This window comes from Strongyloides ratti, assembly GCF_001040885.1.
Source record: "Strongyloides ratti genome assembly S_ratti_ED321, chromosome : 2".
In the NCBI taxonomy this organism is placed as follows: Eukaryota; Metazoa; Nematoda; class Chromadorea; order Rhabditida; family Strongyloididae; genus Strongyloides; species Strongyloides ratti.
Window position 1 is genome coordinate 1,385,377 of NC_037308.1, and position 20,588 is coordinate 1,405,964.

Sequence of the window (20,588 nt, forward strand, 5' to 3'; positions counted from 1 at the left end):
CAATGGTAAAAGTTTATTTTTCTTATATATACATATTTGTTGAGAATGGGCCTCTTTTGTTAGCAGATGTATATGTATGCAAATATTAATCCATTAAAGTAAGCTTATAATATATATATATGTGATATTAGACACTAAAAATTAACCTCATTTTGTTTTTTGATTGAATGAAAGCTCAAAATTACTGATTCGTATAATTATTTTAAATGATTGGTCTACTTTTTTCTTTTTTTTTTTATTTATTAATATTATAAATAACCTTTATATTTTTAGTTAAATATATTTATAAAATAAAACCACAAAAAAAGACTAATTTATATTTATATAAATATAATAATAATCTTACAATTTTTCATCTATACATCAAATTACATTAATCCATTTATTTTCAGGAAGAAAAAAATTTTTTTTTATTTTTTAACAAAATAATAAAAAAAAAGATATTTCTATTCAATTTAGGTAAACTAAAAGTTAATTTGATAATGGTAATATTGTCAAAAATGAATCATACATATAGTGGTACTTCTCAAATATATCATAATTATTTAGATTCTGAAAATTATAAAAGACATTGTGCTAATGAAAATAGAATAGTAAGTCAAAAATTATTAAAAAATTATTGTCAATCAAGGCATAGTGTAAGTTTAATTAAAAAAATTAAATTTTTTTTTGTTACAAAAATATATATATATTTTATGATTAATTGATTTTTTATTTTATTATTACTTTTATTAGATAATTGTAAAGTTTAATTAATTTTTATTTTATTTTATACATAAATTATAATACATTCATTAAATATCAAATTTTAATTAAATTTTTGTTACGAAGAAAATGTAAATGATTTATAACTATACTATATATGAAATTTTTTTCTAAAATATTTTGTCTACTTATTATATTGTGTATTTAAAAAAGATTTAAATTATTATGGTTCTATCTAACTTTAATTCTTTTATTTTTCTTGAAAACAGAATAATATACCAGTAAGACTGTATGCTTGTATTTTTTTTTTTTTTTGCTTTTATTATATTTATTAAAGTCCTCCATCAATAAACTTCTTTTTCATTTTTCCGTTCATCTCATATTGACAGGTGTCATTCTTATTTGATATTTATATATACATATTGATATTACAGAAAAATGATTTGGTATTTATTTTTATAACTTTGTTACATTTTTCTTTACAAAATCATTATAAATTTAATAAGATTGTTCTATATAATAAACAAAATTACTTATTGTATTAATTTTAAAATATAATTTTTTTTTTTTAAATAACTACCTATTTAACATTTTCTTTTAATGGAATATGAATGTTCTACTAATATTTATTTAGGGAAAAAATAATTTTGTTTATATTTTAGAATAATCATTTTTGTTTTATTATTTTGAGGTTAAATTTTTTTTATGTTAAATATTAACAATAAATTTTAATTTAATTATTTTGTAATTAAAAATAACATCAATTTTTAAATACCATTTTTATTTAATCTTTAAAATTGTTACAAATAAAAAAGTATTCATTAAAATTTGATAAGAGGTACTTTTTTTTTAAAAATTAATACATTGAAATGGAGAGAGTATATAGTCATTTTATTATTGTGTAAACAAGATTATTATATTTATGAAAAGATCTTTTATCTATATTTAATTGCTTTTAAGTATTTTTTATTTATCTTTTTCAAGATGTTTTCTTGTCTAGCATTACATTTCTTTATAATATAATTATTTAATAATATTAATATAGCGGAATATATATATATATATTTTAATATAAAAAAAAATATTTCAAATAAATAATTTTAATAATGAAAAATTTATGATACCTAAATGAGTTATTAAAATATAAAAGTTAATAGGATTTTGACCTTGCTCCAGTCTTCTTTGTCTTTAATACAAAACTTGTAAATAAAGAAGATTATCTTACTTTCATAATCACAAGTATTATTTTTAAATATATATTTTCTATTTTAACTTTAAGTAATATTTATATATTTTAAAATAAATAACTTTTACCTTGGAAAGTAAATCATGTTTTTTTTTTATATTACAAAAAACATCTTACATAATTTATTTTTTATAACAATAAAAATTTAAATTTTCTGTTATATATATTAATAAAACTATATTATCAATATCTAGTTATTATAATATATTTTAAAAAATTAAAAAAATAAAATTTATTTATTGTTTAATAGCAGATGATAGTACTATTTAATCTTATAATTTGAAGACATTTATAATTATAAATGGCAAAATTTTTTAGATTAAATCAAAGCTATTATCATAAGGCATGCAACATATATTTCTTACAAATGACCTTGTCCTTATGAAATTTTATACTTATTCTAGTGTAATAAAATTTCTCTTTTGTCTTTAAAAGAATTAAAATTTTTTAGATATTTTAAAATAAAAGATGCTGAATTCTTTTATCTTAATATTTTTAAGGAAATATTTTTATACTTTTAATAAATATAATTTTATATAAATTAATAAATTTATTAACTATATATATATGTGTTTTTATGTATTAAATCAATTTTACTATAATTTCGTTTACTTTTGAATTCCTATCACAACTAAATACATATATAGATATAGGTATACTGGCCTTTACATCTCTCTAAACTTTATTTATATGCCAGAATTGTTCTTATAATTTTACTATATAACCTAACCACCTACGACTTTCAATTATTATCATTATAAGAGGTAAATATCTATTTGGGTACAAAAGTCTTTCCCTATAAATAGAAGAGCAGTTTTATTAAATATTATAATACATGTTGTTTGTATGTATATATTTCTTTATTATATATCTTACTATATAACTTTTATTTTAATAAATATATATTTTTAATTTATAAGTAATAATACATTGATACAATATCAAAATTATTATGCCAATCTGAAGGTTTCTATTTACAAGGTTAAAACATTTTTATTACAAATTTTAATATTATTACTTTTTTTTTTTCTTCTATCTTTTATAATTCTTTTTTTTTTTAGCCTATAGATAATTGTCAAACTACAACAAACTCTAATTTAAGAAAGGAAAAATCATTATTACATCATCAGTCAACATTTCCTATCAATACAAACAATTTATCTAGTGATTCATCAAATAACATAACTTCTTTTACTCAATCATCAAAAGTTACTACTTTTCCTATTACAAATCATTCAACTATATCATTAGAAAATTTAAATATTTCACAAAAATCATATTCATCTTTTGGAAATAATTTAAGTACAACATCTTTTAATAATTTTGTTTCTTTAAATAACAATACATCATTTTTGATATCAAAGAAAATTGATAATATTGATAATAAATTAGAAGAAGAAAATAATAATAATATCACAAGACCTGTTATTCGTAAGTTTTATAAATGTCTTTCATTTTTATTTGTTTATATGGTATCTATCCTTATTATATGTAAGCAAATAAACTAAACTTTCTTAGTATTTTAATTATCACATGTGATTTTATAGTTTCATTAAAATTACTTATAAAAAATTTTTTTTTTTACCATTTATTATATGTTTATTTGTAATTTCTTAGTATCATTATACATCTTCCGTAGTATTATTATAATAAAAATACAATTTATCTTTTTGGTGAGTCATTGATGAGTGATTTGTAAAAATTTATAGTATTGATATACTTCATACATTTTTAACCTCTCCAATACTTAAACTTATATTACATTCATTTTCTATTATATAGATAATATATTAGTTAAGAAATTATAAAGAATTTTCTTTTTGTATAGACGTGTATTTATTATTATTATTATTATTATCATCATATTAGACATCTATATATTTGTTTATACCTGTTCATTTTATCTATTGATAATTTTTTTATCAGTTAAAATATTATTACAAAAAAAAAATAGTTTAATTTTTTTAGTGATAAAATATTAAATTTTATTTATATATTATTTAATTAATCAAAAAAAAAAACAAAATATATATATATATCCTTGAAAATTATTTTAGTATTAAAATTTATATCATAAAAGGACATTTTAAAAAAATTTATCATTTGATATAACTATTATTTCATAATTTAATTCTCGTCATATAGCCTTCGATTTTTTAAAATATATTTTGTTATTGATATCTTAATAAAAAAAAAGGTGTTACAATATGAAAGATTAGTAATATAATGTTTTTTTTTTAAATTAAATAATTTTATTTTTTTAGAATCACCATTAAACATGTTACATAGAAGTCCTTCTGGGGCAGCTAGGCGTATACGACAAAGAAGAGAAGAAAAGTAAGTTTTTAAAATATTTATTTACTTACACCTGTTCTATAAAAGGTGAAACCAGGTTTGATGGAATGTTTGATGTTATCATAATGTTATGAACATCTAATATTTCTTCATATTATATATATCAATTTTTACAAATATATATTAATATTATTTATATTATATACAATGTAGGAATATTATAGAAATATTTTATAATTTTTATTTATAAAAAAAAAAGAATTATTTTAATATTTATTAATCATCTAATTTCTATATATAATATTTATAATACTATAATAATGTAGTAGTAATTTTTTTTTTGTTTTTTAGTTCTCAACGCCAATTTCCAATTTTGTCATCTCCAAATTCATCCTCTTTCAATAACAGGTCTTTTCAATCTGAACCTGTAGTAGGAACTTTACCATCAAGACAAACTATGATTGAAGGAGATAATGAATATGTAAAAAATGATTCTTCACAGATGGATTATCGTGATTTAATGAACTCATCCTCCTATAAATCTATACTTCCAGAAGATGACTTTAATATCTCCTATTCACGTCCTCCACAACGGTAAGTAATTTTTATTATAATATTACAAAAAAATTAAAAGTAAAATCATGTCTAGTTTATAAGTAAAAAATTTATTCTTATATTATACATTTATAGATATTACCAATTAAAAAATCTAAACTAATTTTCCATTAAGATTCTTATTATATTTACTTTTTCTTCAATACAAAATAAAAATGTAAAATTTTGTCGATTGAAGTATGTCTGACACATTATGTCATTCTATTGTCCTTTTTAATACCATTACTTTTTTTTTACTTTAATCTTTTTTCAATAATGATAGATTTTTATTCTTAAAGATTATTTTTCACAATTAAGAACAAGATTTCTAGGTGGAGTTTTTCTTAAAAAAAAGAAACTTTTTTTTTACCATTATAGTATACCCCTCTTCATTATTTTTATTATACCTGTTATCTTGTATTCTATATTTTTAATATATTTAAGTATTAATGTTAACATTAAAAAATTGTGAAAAAAAAGAGAGTATCATACAACTTGATCCCTCATTTTTTTTACATGATTACTATTACTCAAAGAAAAAAATAAGAAAAACGCTTACATCATGTAATCAATTTGAAATATGTCACTATGGTGATATTAACAATAATGATATTCATTTATCAACAATTTTTGAGGTTTCTGAGGATGACGATAATGAGTCAATGAAGAGTTTAGAAAATAGTCATAAATGTCATCAAAAAAATATTAACATTTTATCAATAAAAACAGTTCAAAGATTGCAAAAAATTTTAAAGAATTTTTACATTATGTTTTTTCATTTTATTTATAGGTTTGATTTTTTTTTTTTTGATTGCCTAAAATTTCTATTTTTTTTTTAAAATGTCTTAGGTTAAATTTAATATATCCTTTCTTTAAATATATATATTATGATTATAATATTATTCTTTTTTATTTTAGAATTCTTTGTAATAATTCAACTTTTACATCTAATGCTAGTAAGGCAGAAGATTCTGGTTCAGAAGAATCTTCATATCCTGAAACAATGTATACAACACCAACACAATTTCAGGAAATAGATCATAATATTGTTACAATGGAATCAAACAAGTTTTTAGATAAAATAGATTTTTCATCTTTACTATCTACTACTACCACTACAACAACAACAACAACACCACCAACAAATGATGAGTATAATCAACCTAAAGTAATTGTACCACCAGTTCCACCAAAAAGGACTTCTTTAGCATCTTCAGGTGATGGTTCTTCATACTCATCATATACAAAAACTACTGGTACAGTAAACAATAATATTTCAAATGATCATAAACCAATTATTGAGGTACATCCCATGCCAGTACCAAGAAAAAGTCATATTCAATGTGAAGAATCTTTATTAAGTGTAGAGAAAAATAATGACAAAAAAATTCCACCTCCTCTTCCTAAAAAACCAAGTAAATTTATATTTAAAGGAGAGGCAAATTCACCTATAATATTTAAATCAACTGAACCATATTATAGTCATAATCAATCATATTCCTCACCAATTCCACCATCACCTTCATTAAAAATATGTGATCAATACAAAGAAAGTCCTATGGTTAGACAACGTTTTGATTCCCTACCATCTCTTTCATCATCTAATACACCACATGGTAATAATAAAGAAAATGAAAGAAATAATGAAAGTAGTGAAAAAGAATCAACATATAATAATTTATTTATTAAAAATCAAAATGGAACATCTTCATTATCTATGTCAACATCAAATCTTTATTCCTCTGCTTATATGTCAACTTCGACAACTGTATCATCAGCTCAATCAACAGAATCATTAAATCAATTATTTACAAGTCCTTCAATGTTATCATTACAAAATGCCTACAAAAATTATCCATTGATGACAGAACAGGATCTTGAGATGCTTGAAGAGAAACGCAAAAATTTAGTTGAAAGTTTAAGTAGAAAAATGCGGGTATTAGAGGAGGAGAAGGTAATGATTGATGAAGATATATATGAAAATGAAGAATTTAAAAAACGATTTTTTCAAAAAATTGATTTTGATCCACAAATGTTAATGCGCCTTAATAATCATATTGCTCAGGCAAAGACTCTTTCATTATTAGAAACAAAAATTAATCTTCAATTGGAGAGACTTGATAATTATTTAACAAATGAGAATGATGTCGATCCATCACTTTTTGAATTTTGTCAAACTAGAAAAAATAGACTAACTGAACAATTAAGTGATTCATCAATGTTACGAAATTTACATAGATCAAGAGATGTAGAAATTGAGAATATCTTATCATCAAAATACTTTTTACAACCAGAACAAATGGATGAATGGAGAATTTACAAAGATTCTTTAGTTAGATTATTAACAGAGAAACGACAAATGGAAGACCGGTTAAGTCAAGCAAAACATCAATTAGCAATTCTTGATACATTGGCTTTACAAGCAAGTGCTTTAATGAAAAATTTATCAACATCTAATATTCATGGTAGAGAGATTTCAAGTGGCGGTAGTAGTATGATTAGTAGTAGTGATAATAGTAGAGCAAATACTTTGGATAGTGGTGAAATTATTGTAGGAGACTTGAGAAGTAGCAACACTATCAATAATAATAACAACAACACTTCAACAGCTCTTATTGTATAATGTTAATATGAGTACAGAAACATTATATTTATTTGCAAAAAAATTGTCCATTATGCTAACATGCTTATGGGGCAATATTTTTGAGTATTTTTTTTTATTATTTAGCTTCTCAGTACATTATTAAATTTTACCAACATTATTTAATATTATAAATAAAATTTCTATAAGAATTTTTTATATTAAATTTATTTTATAGAATCTTTTTAATGATAATTAAATAGTAATTTTATTTTAACAAAACTTTTATTCAAATAAATACTAATAAATTATGTAATATAACTTTAATATTAAAAAAAAAACAAAGCTAAAATTAGATTAAATTTTATTAAAGAAATTATATACAGTTATAAGTTTTGATAAATAAATATATTTATTCTTTTTTTTTCTTGAATATTAACCATTCATCACGTGGAATTTTTTGGAGATTTTGTATTGGTTTCCAAAGAACTATTAACCATATAACACCAAAAATACATCCTAAAGCTACAGATAAATAATATCCATCAATTATAAAAGAACATGTATTTCCATTATCAACACAAATTTGATGTGCTTTACTTGTTTTACATTCACCAAGAGTTACTCCAGAATCTTTATCAATACAATTTTGAACAGTTAGCATATCAATGATAATTAAAATTATTGTTCCTGACATTGTTCCACCAAGATTTGTTATTGTATTAAGGAGTGTCATATATGTTCCTCCAATTTTTGGATCAGAAATTTTAGCAAAAAATGCCATAATTGATAAAAACATTGTTATTTGAAGAGAATCATTAATTAACATTCCGACTAACCACATAATATAAACATAATATGGATATTCACCATTTTGTATGACTGTTGAAGATATATATAAAAAGAAACTATAAACAATATTCATAAACATTCTTAATGGATATGCATGAATAAAAAGATTTAATGGATTTTTACCAACAATATATTTACCAATTAAAATTGGAAAAAATATTTGTAGAGGATACAAAAATACATTCATCATAGCTAAGTCTTCTTTTGGCATTCCTGATTCAATTAATCTAATTGCTGTTGTATTATCAGAAGCAGCAAATGAAAATTTATTTGTAAATAGTATCAAAAGAAGAATCCACATTGGTTTTAGTGTAATAATTTTCCATAATGTTATATATGTTTCACCTATACCTAATTCAAGTTCATTCTCTTCATCTTCATTTTTTTCATCATTTTTTCTTAAAAAAAAAACAAATTAATTTTTATCAATTTTTTATAAAACTTACTTTTCTTCAATTGAATTATCAACTTCTTTTTTAAAAATAAGAACTAAAATAGTTACTAAACCAAAAATAAATCCCCAAAATGATAAAAATGAAGAAAATGGTACTAAACCACCATGACTAGGGGTATCCCGGAAAAATTTATTTGCATATTTTTCTGATGACAAAAACATAAACATATTATATCCAAAGAAAACACCAAGATATTGTCCTATAGCATTACATGTTGAAGCAAGACCAACATTTTTTCTTGATAACATTGTTAATGCCCACCCATCAACAGCAATATCTTGAGTGGCTGCCAAAAAATTTAGTGGTAAAAAAATTGCCGTTAAAACTTTAATATTAACTGAAATTCCATGAGTATACTCTTCAGGAATTATATCATCAATAAAAATTGATAATATTACTAAATATAATGAAATTAATAATTGTGTTGGAATTAACCATGTCTTCCGCCTTCCAATACTTTTAATCCATATAGAATCAACAATTGGAGCCCATAACAATTTTGCACTAAATGGATAAGAACAAAAAGAAAAAAATGATAAATCTGTTAATGAAATATTTCTTTCACTTAAAATAAATGGTATACATCCAATAATTCCAAGAGGAATTCCTTGTAAAAAATAAAGTATTAGTAATAATGCTATTGAAGATTCATCACCATGATACTGTTCAATCCAATTTTTATACCATATTTTCTTTTTTTTATTAATATTATTATCATCTTCATCACATATTTTTTCTTTTAGATTAATATCATTAATAAATACCCCAGTTCGATGGTTTAATTCATTAGACATATTTTATTAACCTAAAAAAATTAATTAAAAAAAAAAAATAATAAATAATATATTTAATGAATTTTTTTAAATATAACTTTATAATATATAAAAATATTACAATTTTATAATAATGACGTAAATATATTTTTTTTTATAATTTTAAAATACTTCTTTTTTTTTTATAGTCATATATAATATCCACATATATAATTTTAATAATTATTATATTGGGAAGGGGTATACTTATGTATATAGGGAAATAGTAAATTCATATATGAATAGATAAATATTTCTTTTTCCAAAATATAACACGTGGAGGAAATTCTATTAAACAAATAAACGCTTACTTTAAATAATGATAAAGTTTTCAATTTAAATTTAATTTATCTTTAATTTAAAATATTAATTATTGATAAAAACTAATAACGATTTATAATAAAAAAAAAGTATTTATTATTAAATAAAATGTATGTAAATAATATTTTTTTTTTCCTCTATACATTATAAAATGGTGATGCAGCACTAGTTTGAAGTTCTATTTGACTAATTTTAAATCTAACTCTTTTTATCCATGAATAAATATCATGTATTTGTAATGAAGGTTGATTTTCACATGCTTCTAATTTAACTCTTAATTGAGTAGGTATTTGATTATGGTATGCTGTAAGTATTGGTTGCCACATAGGATATAATTGACAGAGGACAGCTGAATTTACTTGTTGAAGTGCTTGCATTGTATTAACAAAATGAAGATTAACCATATCTGCTAATACTTTTGAATGAGAAAGTAATTGAAGAATTGCTGGAGTTACACGACTCCAAAAATCTAGTATATAATTCATTGTCTTTGTGGCAACATCTGAAGAATTACATGTTATGGCATGCTGTTCACAATAAACAGTCCATATTTGGCATAAATGAAAAGCATGAAATAAAGCTGACATATGGACAACTGATTGTTTTGATTGATCAGCAAATCCAGCTAAAACAAAATGAATATAATCAGCCATCTGATTTGATGATTCAATAGGAATAGGAGTACAACCTGCTTTTGAATGTAAAGCTCCAAGTAAAAGCCATGATAATATTCTAACATTTGTCACAGATTCAGCAAATGCACCTGGTGCAGCTTGTGTTACATTTGGTGGTGATAATAACCATGGAATATATCTTATAACAGGTCTATTATCTCTTCCTGAATTTCTTGACATTTCTACAGCTACAATTTTTGCTAAACCTGCTTTAAATTCTCCACCAACAGAGTCAGTTTTTGTTTGTTTTTTTAATCGTGATAATACATGTATCTCAGCAACAAATTCTAAAATATCATTCATATAAGGTTTTACAGCATCTGATGCTCCTGTATTATATTGATCATCTGTAATTTCAACAGATACTAATTCACCTGTATCTTGAAGAATTAAATCAACAATTCTAAGATAATTATTTTCATGTAATTTAACTTTAAATTTAATAGCTTGAATTAATTCAAAAACAACAGCTTTAGTTATACATTGTTTATCACGTTCACGTATTAAAGCTCTATTACAAGCAGTACAAATTCCAAGTAAATCAATTAAATCAATTTTAGTATGATGTAAACTTTCAGTTAACCATTTAGAATATGCTTCAACTAATGAAGCAGAACTTTTAAATGTTGAAAAATTTTGAATTTTCATAACTTTTTTCATAACAATTATAGAACATTTTAATTCTGATGTTATTTTTTCTTCTCCTTGATTTCCATTATCTCCACTAGATATTATACTAGAATAATATTTTCTAAAAAATGTTTCTAATAGAGATACAGCTGTTGACCAGGTATTTAAATAATTATCTGTTGGTAATGTCTGAACATAAGCAGCTAAATTAAATAAAGCTCTTCCTAATCTATTATTTTGTGGCCAATCATTACTTAAATCTTCTAGTAAACAATTTATTAATGAAATTGGATTTAATTCATTAAAATCAGTCAAAGAAAATGAAACTGTTGTCCAGAAACGTATAGGATTTTCAATTTTACTATCAAATAATTGATAAGCAATTCCACAATTTGAAAGCTAAAAAAAATATTTATTAAATAAAAATAAAAAAGAAGTGTTTGAAGTCATGTGATTGGAATTCTACTAAAGGTAATTCCAATTGATTTATAAACTTCAATCTTCTCTCCGGCTACTAATGTAGGATAGTAGTACATTAAAATACTTCTAACCGAGGAATTGCCGTTTAATTATAGTATTTGTCAAATGACTTTGAACTTTCAATGATATGGATAGTAATTTTATAATAATATCATTTCCCACATACACTAAATTTATATGCTAATTATATCTGATAATTTTTAAACTTTTTTTAACTATATCTCAAAATTAACTATAGTTTATATTGTCTCAAATTTATAGGTAATTAAAAGTTTGTCATCTACAGTTAATAAAATTAAGAAAAAAAATAATATGATAAAATGTATATCAATTAACATTTTTTTTTATATTATTTGATATTATAAATCTTACCTGATGAAAAATAACTCTTAAAAGTTGTTTTGCTGTTGATCTTGAATTACCAGGAACAAATAATGTTGTTTCATGCCATGAATATAAGGGTGTTTCAATAAATTTACTTACAGTCATTAAAATTTTTAATAATATTGGAGCAGCCATTGTTGGTTCACGTTGACAAAATGTTTCTAAAGCAATAACACACAAAGATAAACTTTCCTCATCAAAATTTTTTAATGGTTCATTACAATTTCCACAACGAAACTCTACTAATTCATTATAATTTGGTTGAGAAGATACATTTTTTATTTTTTTTGTTTTTTTCATTATAACATGATCTTTCTTTTTTCTATAGTTTGAACTTCTATCTTTAAGTTTTTGGTATTCAATTTTATCAGAAAATGTATTAGTAGAGGTAAAATCTTTTGATTTTATAGATATTGCTGTTAATGAATTTGGTCTACTCATCGATAATTTTTCTCCTACATTTTCATCAACAATACTTGATATTTTTAAAGTTTTTTCACATTCTTCATCATCAACATTCTTTGTAAGTGAATATGTACTTGTTCCTTCTTCTACTTCTTCTAATATTGTTTCAGAGGCTGGATTAATAGAATATTCTTCTATATCTGATGCTCCAGATTCATCAGAATATTCACTCCAATCAATTAAATCATCATTATTAATCTTTCCAACAGTACAAGTATGACATTGAAGATCTAATGTTCCAAGAACAATATTAATTAGTTTTATCATTATATCTGATATTGGAGGATTATCAAAACGATATTTATATAAAATTAGAATTAAAGTATTTAACCATGTTTGTCTAACTAATGGAGTTAATAGTGATAAAGTATATTGATCATTTTGTGTTTGATTTATTAAAGTATTAGGTGATGGTAAATGATGTAAAAGTTGAACTATTATAAGAAGCATTTGATTACCAATAAGAAGATTACAATCTAATATTTCTGGTAAACCATTCATAAAAGCATTACATACTGCAGATTTTCTTAATCTTATAGCAGGAACAATAAAACATTTTTCAGAATGTGAATATCCTAATAATGTATTAAAATGACGTAAAAGTATACTTTGTTTTTTTGCAGCTGACTTTTCATCACATGCTGATTTAGTATTACAAAGAAAATCACAAAATAATGAAATAATTAAATATAATGTATGTCTTTCTGGATTTTCAAGATCTACAACACGATTTAATAATAAACATAAATTTGTCTCTTCTTCTACATAATCTTTTACACCACCTCCACAAGTATACTTTTTATTGTTTGTTCTTCCACTTCCTTCAATTAAACCTTCTCTAGAACTAGGAGAATTTTCATTTTGATCACCTGAAAATAAAAATATAAAAAAAATGTATAAAATATATTGATTAAAAACCAAAATTAGTTGTATAAATAATCATTTGTAAAATTAAAAATTAATTTAAAAAAAATTGTGAAAATAAAAGCAAACAAATTATTAAGAAATAAGTTAAAAAAAAAAATTAGTTATAACATTCAATGAAAAAAATTAAACCATTGTAAACAAAAAACACTCTTCATTATAAAAACGAAAACTTTCTCACTTTTATAATATGTAATTGAAGCTTTCTCGTTAACACCCTCCCCAGAATCCTGACAAGCAGAAGATTTTCCATCATTTTTTTGACTACTTCTTTCATCATTTGTAGATAAACCATTTGAAAATTTAAATAAATTATTAATTCCATTAACATTTTCTAATTCACCACAAATCTCTTTTTGCTCAGGTCCTGGGGATGGACTTCTTCTTGAAAAAATATTACTAGAAAAAAAATTTGCAGCAGAAAGGGAGCCACCAACTTTTTTAAAAGCTCCTATTACTCTAAGATACATTAATACTTTTTTCAATTTGAAGCGTGCAGTTGTGCCTAGCGTACTATCACGAATAGCACTTCTACGACCTCGTCGACTTGAAGCTTTGGCAGCTTCCTCCTTTTGAATATCTAAGAAATGGGATGAATTATAAAGCGCAATAATATATTAATAAATATATAAGGAAAAATTAATTAAATTATTATGGTAAATTAAAAGGATAATATTTATTTTGTAGATATATTAGTGATATATCAATAATTTAGGATAAAATAAAATTTACTATTCCATTTAACATTGGTTAAAATAGGAAGCGCAGGAAAATAAATATTAATACATAGAATATACATGTTATTTGTATTTTTTAAACTTACCATTTTCTTTAATACTTGTAGATAATTGATGTTTTAATGAATTAATTCTTAATGATTTAACAATACTTCTAACATGACTAGCTTCATTTAAACTTTTACGTGCTTTAGTTACTTTTTTTTGATATAAATCTGATGTTGGATTTGTATGAAGTAAATCTTGTACAAAAGTACTTTCACCACCTTGATTTTTTATTTGTGCTTCTAAAGCTAATGTTTCAAAATGTTGAATAAAAAAGTCCCATGATAATATTTGTTGATCATTTGGTATAAGTTGTGTTAATAGTTGTAACCGTTGAATAATGAGAGGTCTATCAATAATACATGAATCAAATTGAGCTTCTAAACATAAACTTATAATTTGAAGAGATGTAGATGGAAGTGCTTGTATTGATAATATTGCTCTTTGTGATACAGAACAATTAGGATCATTTGCACTAATGATAAGATGACAAAATGCACAAGATAAACTTGTCATAAGTAGTTTGTTTAATTTTAAAGGTTTTATAGCAACAAAATGTGCTAAAATAAAAACTCTTTCTACAGCTTTAAAACGTATTTTCCAATCTTCACTAGTAAATTCATCATTTATAATATTCCAAAAAATTTCTTCTCCATAGGGTAGTGTTATAGCATAACTTATTAATTTAACTGCTAATTGACCAACTTGTGAATAATCACTACGAAGAAGTGTATAAAGTTTTGGTATTAGTAAATTTTCTTGAAGCCATATTATAAAACCACGATGTTCTTTTTTAAGTTTACTAAAAGAATCATAATGCAAACAAAGATATTTAAGACATTCTAATAAAAAATATTGTGCATCAGGATCTACTTCTTTATCAATATTTTTTAATAAAGAATAAATTAATCGAAGTTGTGATGGTAAATCACATAATTTAAATTTAAATTTTCCAGCTGCAGTTTTCCATATTTGTCTATTATTCAAATTATCAATACCATCACTATCACAATTAGAATTACTTTCATTTTTAGATTCATCTCCAGTAGAGAGTGACTCTACTTTAGTTTCATTTTTTGAAACTTCATCATCATCTACTAATGGTAAAGGTGGAGGTTCAGCTAATTCTATAACATCTGATGATGATAAAATAGCTTCAGTAAATTCACTATTTCCACTTGTTGGAGATAAAACATTTCCTTGTGTTATACCACCTCCAGATAATGTTGACATAAGTGAAGTATTTATTATTGTTCCAGAAGCATCAAATGATAGTAAAGGTGATAATGCACTAGAACCTTTAGATTGTTTAATATTACCATCATTTGTATAATTTTGATCTGAATTATAAGCATTTCTTTCCATTTCTTCTTCTTCTAACTTTCTAAAATCAATTTCATTTTGAGGTACAATTTTTATTAAAAGTTCCATTAATGATTGATATAAAAAAACAGCTTGTTGGCAAAAATCACAATCAGCAAATTGATCTGTTTCTGGATTTTGACATGTATGACCATTTTTTATAGTACCTTCTGAATCGTTAACTTTTACAATAGGATAATCTAAAAGTAATGCTTCTATGTGAAATATTTTTTTTGTTATATCATTAAAAGAATTTTCATTTCCAGTATTTAATTCCATTTGTTTTAATAAAATATCTGACATTATAACTTGAATTAATAAAGGACTATCAACTGGTTCCAAATCATTTATCTCATCTTCAGGTATAGAATTAGCACAAATAAAAAAATTTTCTTTCATTAAATGTAAAGCACATTTATTAAACATATCAAGAAGCATATTTAATTGTATTGTTATATCTATTCTTGTTAAAAGATGTAACCATTGAAGTACATTTAAAATGTCATCTTTATCACCATTTTCTAAACGATCTGACATAAATCCATAAACTTTTTCAGTTTCGAATGGTAATGGACATAAATCTGGTTCAAAAATTTTACATAATAATATTTTTAAATCATTAATTTCATCATCACTTATATCTTGACACATTGCTTGAAGCCATAATGGCATCAATTTATTCCATGCATCTAATGAAATAATATCATATGGCATTAATGCTAACAATTTTGATAATCCTTCTTTCATTTGTTCTTTTTTATGACATAATTTGTCCCAAATACCACCAACTTTACCGTATTCTGGTAAATTTGGACTTAAAATTTCTATAAACACATCATAGTGGTTTGTTAAAGCCATATTTACCCAATTTGAAACAAAATCAACCTTCAATTGTTCCAATTGTGAACCCATAGTATCATTAGGTAAAAGTGCAGTTGTTGTAAACCATTGAAATATCATTGCAAGTATATAACCAACAGATTCTTTAGTTGCATCTATTGTTGGTGGACATAATGCAGACATCATCCAAACACCAAATCGACTTAACATTCTTCTTTCATCATTCATTGTATCAACATCTGTTCCTATTGTTTGCCCTGCTTCCAATTGACGAAGCCATTTTGGTCGTTTAACATCAACTTCTGATGATTCTAATTGATAAGATGTTTCTTTTAATAATTTAACAATTGCTTCAATCATTAAAAATTCTATTGGATTTCCCCAAATATTTTGAATTGTCATTTGTCTTCTATGTTTATTTGTTTTTCCTTCATGAAGGCATGTTATACATTCTTGACAAAGTCTTATTGGAACAAAAGAATGAGCTCGAATACAATCTTCATCAAAGCATGTACCTACTGCCATTCTATTTGAAGATTCACAGCCTTTGTTTTGACATATAACTATATTAGCAGAAGTCATTGGTTGTTGAATATATTTTAATGGAACTTCTGATTGTATATCAGAAGAACATCCTTTACATATAAATAATGGTGGTGCTAAATCACCATATTTTGCACAAATTTCTGGATCATAACAAACTTTAACACTTTGTGCTTTATCATTACAATTTAATATTTCACATTTTACTGGACTCCATGCCTGAACACGATATTGAATTTGTTTTCTATGCAAAATATTTGGATTATTTATTGGCCAATAATGAAAAAGTAAATTTGCTGCTGTGATTCTTGATTCAGAAGAACCTTTAGCAATAACTTTTATAACATCACTATATAAATCATTTTTTATTCCCATAAATGATTCTAATGCCCAAGTGTGAAATGATCTATTTTTATTATATTGAAATATCATTAAAAGTACAATTATAATATTTGGTTCTCCTGCTCCATCATCTGTTAATAAATATGGCATGATACAATCACAAACAACATGTACAATTCTTCTTCCTAATTCATCAGGAAATATTTCCAGAAGTGAACAAATAGCATAAGGTAATTGATCCAAATTTTCACGATCCAAAAAGTAGTACAACGCCCGGAAAACATCTAATATTGCTTCACCAATTGCTAAAATTATTATTTTAATAAATTTTTACAAAATGGGAGTCTATGAATCCAAGAAAATTGCCCCATACCAGGCTCGAACTGGTGACCTTGGCATATCTCAGTCAACTTATAAGTACCACGCGCTAACCAACTGCGCCAATGGGGCACGGAAATGGGGTATTTAATATTCGTTATGATAATATTAAATATTATGTAATAATAAATATTATTATCATAAACAAACAATCAAATATATAATCAATATTTAACATTATTAATTATTAAATTTTTTTTAATTTACCTTGTTGGCCTGATGTTATTTGAGGGAAAATATCTAAAAGATTTATTAAACCATATAATAATCCAGAATAATTTAAATTTGGAAAAACTGATTGTCTGCTTACTTCAGGCGTGTATTTTTTTAATATATACCGCTTATCTTGTGGAAGTTCTTTAAGAAATCTTAAAATTATAATATTTAATAAGTAAATTAATTTTTTTCTTACCCAACAAGTGTTTGCTGAAAATATCGTAATGTTGTTATTATTTCGGCATTACTTGGTATTTGTTGGTTTGTTGCAATTCTTGTGTGAAACTCACTTAATGTTTTAATTTTTGCAGAAACTAAAATATCATAAATTATAAATTAATATATTTTTTTTATACAATAAATATTATTTCTTACATGTATAATACTTTAGTAAATAGGCCATTTTTAAATTTTACCTTTATATTTAAAAAATGATTTATATCTATAAGGCAAAAATTTAATGATAATGGAAAATTTTTAAGCTATGTAATAAAATAAGAAATTAAATAATGTGCTAATGGAAAATAAAGAATTTTATTTTAGTTTATATTTACTTTAAAAGTGGTAATATTAGAATTTAGGGAAATAAAAAGTTTTCTATTGCTTTTCCTAAATTATGATATCAAAATTTTTTTTTTTACTAAATTTTTCAACGCCTTTAGGTACCATTATAAGATATTGTTAGGAAATGAAAAATAAAATTATACACTAATTTTTGTAAAATTTATTCTTAACACTTATTTTTTTTCAAGTATTAATTTTATTGTTATTCTTTTCTATTTTGTTTATTCTTATTAACTAAAATAATTTTAAAAAAATAATTTTTTTTACATTTTAAGTATATTATCTATAGAAAACTATGTCATTAATTATTATAATATTTAAAAGAAAAATTATTTTTTTTACGCTTTATTTAACTTACTAATTTATATCTACATATTTATAAAAGATCTTAGTATTTTTAATACCTTATAAATTATTCATCTACAAAATATTTATATATTTTATTATACTAATTATCATTTAAAAATGGTATAAATAAAATTATCTACTATTGTTTTGAAATGTAAAATAATTGTGAATCAAAAATAAAATTGTTTCATTATTTACACTAAATTTATTTTCAAATTCTTTTTCCATTATCTTTTACTAAAGCATATATTTGGCATAAACATAAAATACTATAATTCCATAGCCATTTATTTATATTATTCATTATTTTTTGATAACGTTAGAAAAACTTACAAGTAGCTGCTCTTGTAGTTGACATTTTTACTGTTCTTCTTTTTACTATAAATTCTACCACTCCTCTACGCCTTTTTTTATATATTTTCTTTGTTAAAAATAAAATGATTTAATTAAAATGTTTGATAATTTTAAAAACAAGATAGCTTTTTATGTTCTTCATCTATTTAACATCCGGTTTATTCTTGATTTCTAAAATTGAAAAAAAATAAAATAGACAAAGGAAATTAATAGAATAAATAATGAAATAATATTTTTATTCATCAATTTTACAATAGATTTGGTATTTAAAAAGAATTTTTTCAAATAAAAATAACAATAAAAATAAAAGTATCATTCAATAAAACATGCTTTGGTACTTCGAATTCATTCAATAAAATTTTCAATAAATACTATATACTGCCATTTTAGTTTACTCGTATAAGGATGTATATTTTTATAGATGTATGCAGGAGGCATTTATTTAATATTAAATAAAAGAGACACTAAATACTTTGTTACAAATATTAAGAAAATACGAAAATGGCAAATTTTAAATAAACTCTATAGTATACTTTCAAAAAAAAAACGATTTTATATCATAAAAAATCATATATAAATATTAAGAAGTCAAATGTAATTTCAAAATATATTTCCATTAATATCATTTCAAAGTAAATTTCTTTAATATATTTAAAAATAAAAGTTTAAAAGTTTTTTATATTTATAATATTTTCTTTAACATTTATTAAAATTATTGTAGTATTTATTTGAATATAATTTAAAGTAAAATTATATTAATCCTTATAGTATAAAGAAAACCAATTTTAAAATATAAACTATAATCAGAAAAATAATCTGTTTCTCAAATTTAACTTAAAATGAACTTTTTTTAATTCACTATAGATAACTTACTATCATATTAGAACATTTGAAGAAGTATGTTTATGTAAAAAAATTTTGGTTATTTTATCTGTAACTTTTTTATTGCTACTATATAACTTCATTTATTTTAACAAAATGTCTAACTTTGAAACATTAATTTTTTTATCTCTATTTTTATTAAAAAGGTGTAATAATTATTAAATAATATTGAAACTTTTTTTTTGCTATCATTCTTAAAACTTTCAAAGAGGAAGCCATAAATTCTATAAGTTTTGAATGATTATGGGTATAAATATACTTAGAAATATTACAAAAATAAAATTTTAAATTAAAAAATTTCTTAATATCAAATTTTAGTATAGTTTTTTTTTTTTAAATCAAGTAAACAACACTTTTAACAGTAAGGCTGATAATTTTATTAAATAATTTAGTTATTTTGCTTTAATTTATGTTCTTAATTTGTTCTTAAATCTACAAATTTCTGGTATTTTGATAAATTTGGACATACACTTTTTGTATCCCTTATATTTGGTAACCATAATCGTGTTTGACATACATTATGTTAAAAAAAGTATTTTCTTTAAAAATATCATATGAA

At 22.6% G+C, this 20,588-nt stretch overlaps 3 protein-coding genes across 3 annotated transcripts; 1 reads left to right on the forward strand and 2 right to left on the reverse strand.

Annotated features, from left to right (window-relative positions):
* Positions 1-500: 500 nt before the first annotated feature.
* SRAE_2000042100 (Apx/shroom, ASD2 domain-containing protein) lies at positions 501-7,463 on the forward strand (the record flags this gene model as incomplete). The annotated part of the gene is made up of 5 exons (XM_024651248.1): positions 501-638; positions 3,013-3,382; positions 4,216-4,288; positions 4,598-4,840; positions 5,759-7,463. 5 exons carry the CDS (start codon positions 501-503, stop codon positions 7,461-7,463), a joined length of 2,529 nt encoding a protein of 842 aa, XP_024504945.1.
* A 370-nt stretch (positions 7,464-7,833) lies between these two features.
* On the reverse strand, positions 7,834-9,522 carry SRAE_2000042200 (Major facilitator superfamily domain, general substrate transporter and Acetyl-coenzyme A transporter 1 family-containing protein; the record flags this gene model as incomplete). Its single annotated transcript, XM_024651249.1, has 2 exons — positions 7,834-8,671; positions 8,720-9,522. 2 exons carry the CDS (start codon positions 9,520-9,522, stop codon positions 7,834-7,836), a joined length of 1,641 nt encoding a protein of 546 aa, XP_024504946.1.
* Positions 9,523-9,998: 476 nt separating this feature from the next.
* SRAE_2000042300 (Protein unc-79 homolog) lies at positions 9,999-18,284 on the reverse strand (the record flags this gene model as incomplete). Its single annotated transcript, XM_024651250.1, has 7 exons — positions 9,999-11,564; positions 12,018-13,363; positions 13,600-13,998; positions 14,242-17,592; positions 17,873-18,033; positions 18,078-18,195; positions 18,257-18,284. 7 exons carry the CDS (start codon positions 18,282-18,284, stop codon positions 9,999-10,001), a joined length of 6,969 nt encoding a protein of 2,322 aa, XP_024504947.1.
* Positions 18,285-20,588: the final 2,304 nt, after the last annotated feature.